Consider the following 3,930-nt stretch of genomic DNA (forward strand, 5'->3'; position numbering starts at 1 on the left):
ATACATATAATAAATAATTTGTCTTAGTCTCCTAAGTCAAAATGATCATTATCTACCACACATCAATGAGAATGCTAGAAGTTAAAAAGAGGCAATTTTAAACATCTACTGCTGAAAACTATCTGACATCAGCTGACAAATGCTTTTAAATTTTAATTTTTATTTAATTTAAACATATGTAATCAAATCATTTCTGAAGAAAAAAATTAACTATAATTCAATTACTAGGCAGCATTCAAAGACAAATTTAAAGGTATTTAACTTTAACATTTAACATGTATCATCAGGATGTTTTATTTTTATTAGACAAACTTTAAATATGAAAAGATTTTAGAAGGCACACCTAAAGATTTAAGAGTTTTAGTATATCAAAGATTTTATACAAAAACACTGATTAAGATGTTGCTTATTCAAACAAACAAACTCATAGACACAGACAACAGTATGGTGGTTACAAGAGGGGGAGAGGGTGAGAGAAGGTTGAAGAGGGTAAAGAGGGTCAAATACATGGTAACAGAAGGAGACTAAACTTTGGGTGGTGAACACACATTGGAATATACAGGTGATGCATAATAGAATTGGACACTTGAAACTTATATAAATCTTACTAACCGAGATCACCCCAATAGATTTAATTTAAAAACTTGTTTATTAAAACTTTAAGAGCCTGCAACAAATGGAAGCACACAGGAATTCAAGCTACTCTCTGGACTTAAAAATTATACAACTTTATTTCCTGTACAATACTCTATAACTTAGGACATTTTATTAATTCAAAATTTCCAAATTACTACAAATTAATAATTTTATAACGATAAGAGATAAGATGGTACCTTTTATAAAGAACCTTGAGTATTAAGACTGCTATGCTCGGTTTTAACAGTAACCATTATAATATTCCTCATAAAGTATTTACATTCTTTATAAAGCATAAAGAAGAAACATTATACACAAAACCTTCCATCTTTATACTTAATTGTCTCATACCTGAGGTAGAAACTGGCAAAGATTGCTCACTTGAATATTTAAGGCAGCAACCTGCTCTTCTACTACTTTCTGGGTTGTCGATTTTTTGTTGATGAACCAAAAGGACTGATTTTTTGCCACATCAATTTCACGGGTAATTACAAGATTTCCAGAAGTCCTGAACCTAGTTAAAAAATAATTTTAAAATCTTAATATTCAAAATATATTGTAAAAAATTATTTTAGAAATAAAATTCATAAAATTCTCTTGCACCAAAGGTTGCCAGATAGAATTATGTTTTTTCCTTTTGATATTATGACCCCTCCTCCAAAGAGGAAAACTTTGAATTTTATTATTAATAATACACGACTGACCACATGTAAGTTACTATACTCTTTCAACAATCAAAATTATTTAATCTGTTAAAATAAAATCAAAACAAATGCCAATACCAATTCCCAAACACTGCCAGAGGATGTGCATATCTGGAGTTATTTATCTTATAATCATTATGCTATTCTCCAATTTCATGTATTGACTGCAATTCAAGATGGGTTGGTACATAAAAGCACGTAACAGTTAAACCTTAAAACTCACTGTACTTGGAAAATATATGAATGAAACCAACTCTTGCATATACATTTCCAGACATCAAAACTAGCCTGCCCACACAAGTAGCCTATGGCTTCTTCTTATCACGTAATCTACTCTGAATTCAGAGGGGACTACATCACAGAGCTATATAGGAATATTAATCAATAAAGTATCTGAATGAAGGGTATTTACTTATTTCTTGCTTTTAGAAGTACTACTGCTCCACACCTCCCATCTATTCATCCATCTTCTTCACTTGGAATCAGCAGCATGTGGTAGAAAGATAAATTATTGGTATCCAATGGCTAAAGGACAATGATAATTTATAAATGTATATACAGATTATACTGTAATTAAATGCTAAGATTTTAGAACTTAAAAAACAGTTTTAAACTTTCATTTCCAGCAGAATGACTAATAAAGTACCCTTTTTGATTTTCATACTATAAACCAAAATTAATAGATAAAATACTAAAATATCTTCATAAATCCATTATTAGTTAGCATGAAAGCAAGGAATTCTGTCTAAATTCCCAGAGCAGATGGGAAGCCAAGAGTGAAAAAAATGAAATAGGCTTTTATCCTGAAGGCCAACCAGGTAATCTTGCACATTCATTTTCATTATCTCCTGGGAGAAGGGCGTTGCAGACACAGGCCAGAGCTACCAAGATGGAGTGTCTAATAGAAACCAACCCAAAAAGGCTATATTCTCACGTAAGGGAGGACTAGAAATATTCCTCTAACACCATTTCTCCCTCTTCCTTCTCCTCTACCACCTCTACTATCACCACCACTGTCACTAACACCGACAGCAAGGTAAATTATTTTCTCAAACAATAGCTTGAACTGTAAAACAAGCAAAAAATCTCCCAAGAGTAACTAACAAGTCTGTCTCAATCAGACTTATATCTTCATGTTATATGACATACCTAAGAAGGTTCAAAAACCCTCAAACTGAGAATTGTCTATTGTGATTCTGGATTGAAAGTATCCAATATTCTGTGACAGAAGTGAATAAAAATTCCTGCAAGAATCTACCTTAATCCTCAAAGAATGAACACAGATAAAGTTCAAAGAGAAAGGCGCAGCTCATTGGCAACACACACATACGCACACGCGCACCAGCAAGAGTAAGGACTAGCAGAAATAACAAAGTAGAATCATAGTGAAATCAGTAAAGTCAAGAATAAAATATATTTATTATTTTTTAAGAAAAGACTGAAAATATAAGTAAATAACAAGAACTAAAGAGAAATAAATCTAGAATGCCGCACAGACACATAAAAAGATAAGAAATATGAAAGATGTTAAGAGACATGGATAACTGAGTAAAAAAAACTAACATCTGTCTGAATTCTAGAAGGGAAACAGAGAATGGGTCAGTAGCAATACTTGAAGAGATAATAAATAGATAAGAATTTTCCAAATCAGATTTAAGAAGCTCATAAAATCTCTAGCAAAATAAAAAATAAACCCTCACCTATATACATGATGTGAAACTATAAAACACCAAAAATAGAGATATTTCAAAAGCCTCTTGAGAGAAACAGAATTACTACCAAAGAAACTATGATTAGGTTCACAGCAGGAGACAATGGAATTATACTTTGCATGTGCTGAGAAAAGACCTGTAGAATTTTATACCTATCAAATATATCTTTTAAGATTTAGAGTAAAATCACGTTTTCAGATAAAAACTAAGTGTTCCTCTAGAAGACCCTCATTAAAGGAAACTTTAAAGAATGTCCTCTAGAAGGAATCCTAGAGAGAAGAATGGAAATGTGAGAAAGAATGAAAGCAAAGCAAAGAGAAAATATGTGGGGGTAATTTTAAACAAATACTGACAATATAAATAATAGATATATCTTGATGGGCTTAAAAAAACAAGGTAGAATTAAAATAGCATACAAATTCAGAGAAGCTATTAAAATAAAAGTACTCTAAGGTCTTTATTTAGTAGGAAGATAAAGATATTTAAGTCTAGACTGTAAATAAAGTATTTACGTTAAGGTACTTATGGTCAAGATGGCAGAGTATATAAATGCTGTACTCGCCTCCACCCATGACCAAATCAAAATTACAACTAAATTACAGAATCATCACTGAGAACTACCTGAAGACTAAGCTGAAAAGACATCCTATAACTAAGAATATAAAGAAAAAGCCAAGTCGAGACTGGTAGGAAGGACAGAGACACAAAACGGGCAGGTCCCAAATCCTCGGTATGGCAATTTAGAATTGGGAGGTACATTTTGGCTGTGAAGGTCTCCCCTGAGGAGTGAAGGGTTCCAGCACCAGACCCAGCTCCCCAGCTTGGGGCACCAGTGCCTGGAAGAGGAGTCCTTATAACATCTGGTTTTGAAAACCAGC

The 3,930-nt window shown here is 32.5% G+C and overlaps 1 protein-coding gene across 1 annotated transcript in view; it reads right to left on the reverse strand.

The window, feature by feature from the left end:
• Positions 1-3,930, reverse strand: part of SMC5 (structural maintenance of chromosomes 5) — a 92,728-nt gene that overhangs the window by 61,785 nt on the left and 27,013 nt on the right. Inside the window, exon 4 of the mRNA XM_023537344.1 lies at positions 985-1,150. Coding sequence (XP_023393112.1) covers positions 985-1,150 — 166 coding nt within the window. The remainder of the gene's footprint in view (positions 1-984; positions 1,151-3,930) is intronic.

Source organism: Pteropus vampyrus, unplaced genomic scaffold (assembly GCF_000151845.1).
Source record: "Pteropus vampyrus isolate Shadow unplaced genomic scaffold, Pvam_2.0 Scaffold186, whole genome shotgun sequence".
NCBI lineage: Eukaryota > Metazoa > Chordata > Mammalia > Chiroptera > Pteropodidae > Pteropus > Pteropus vampyrus.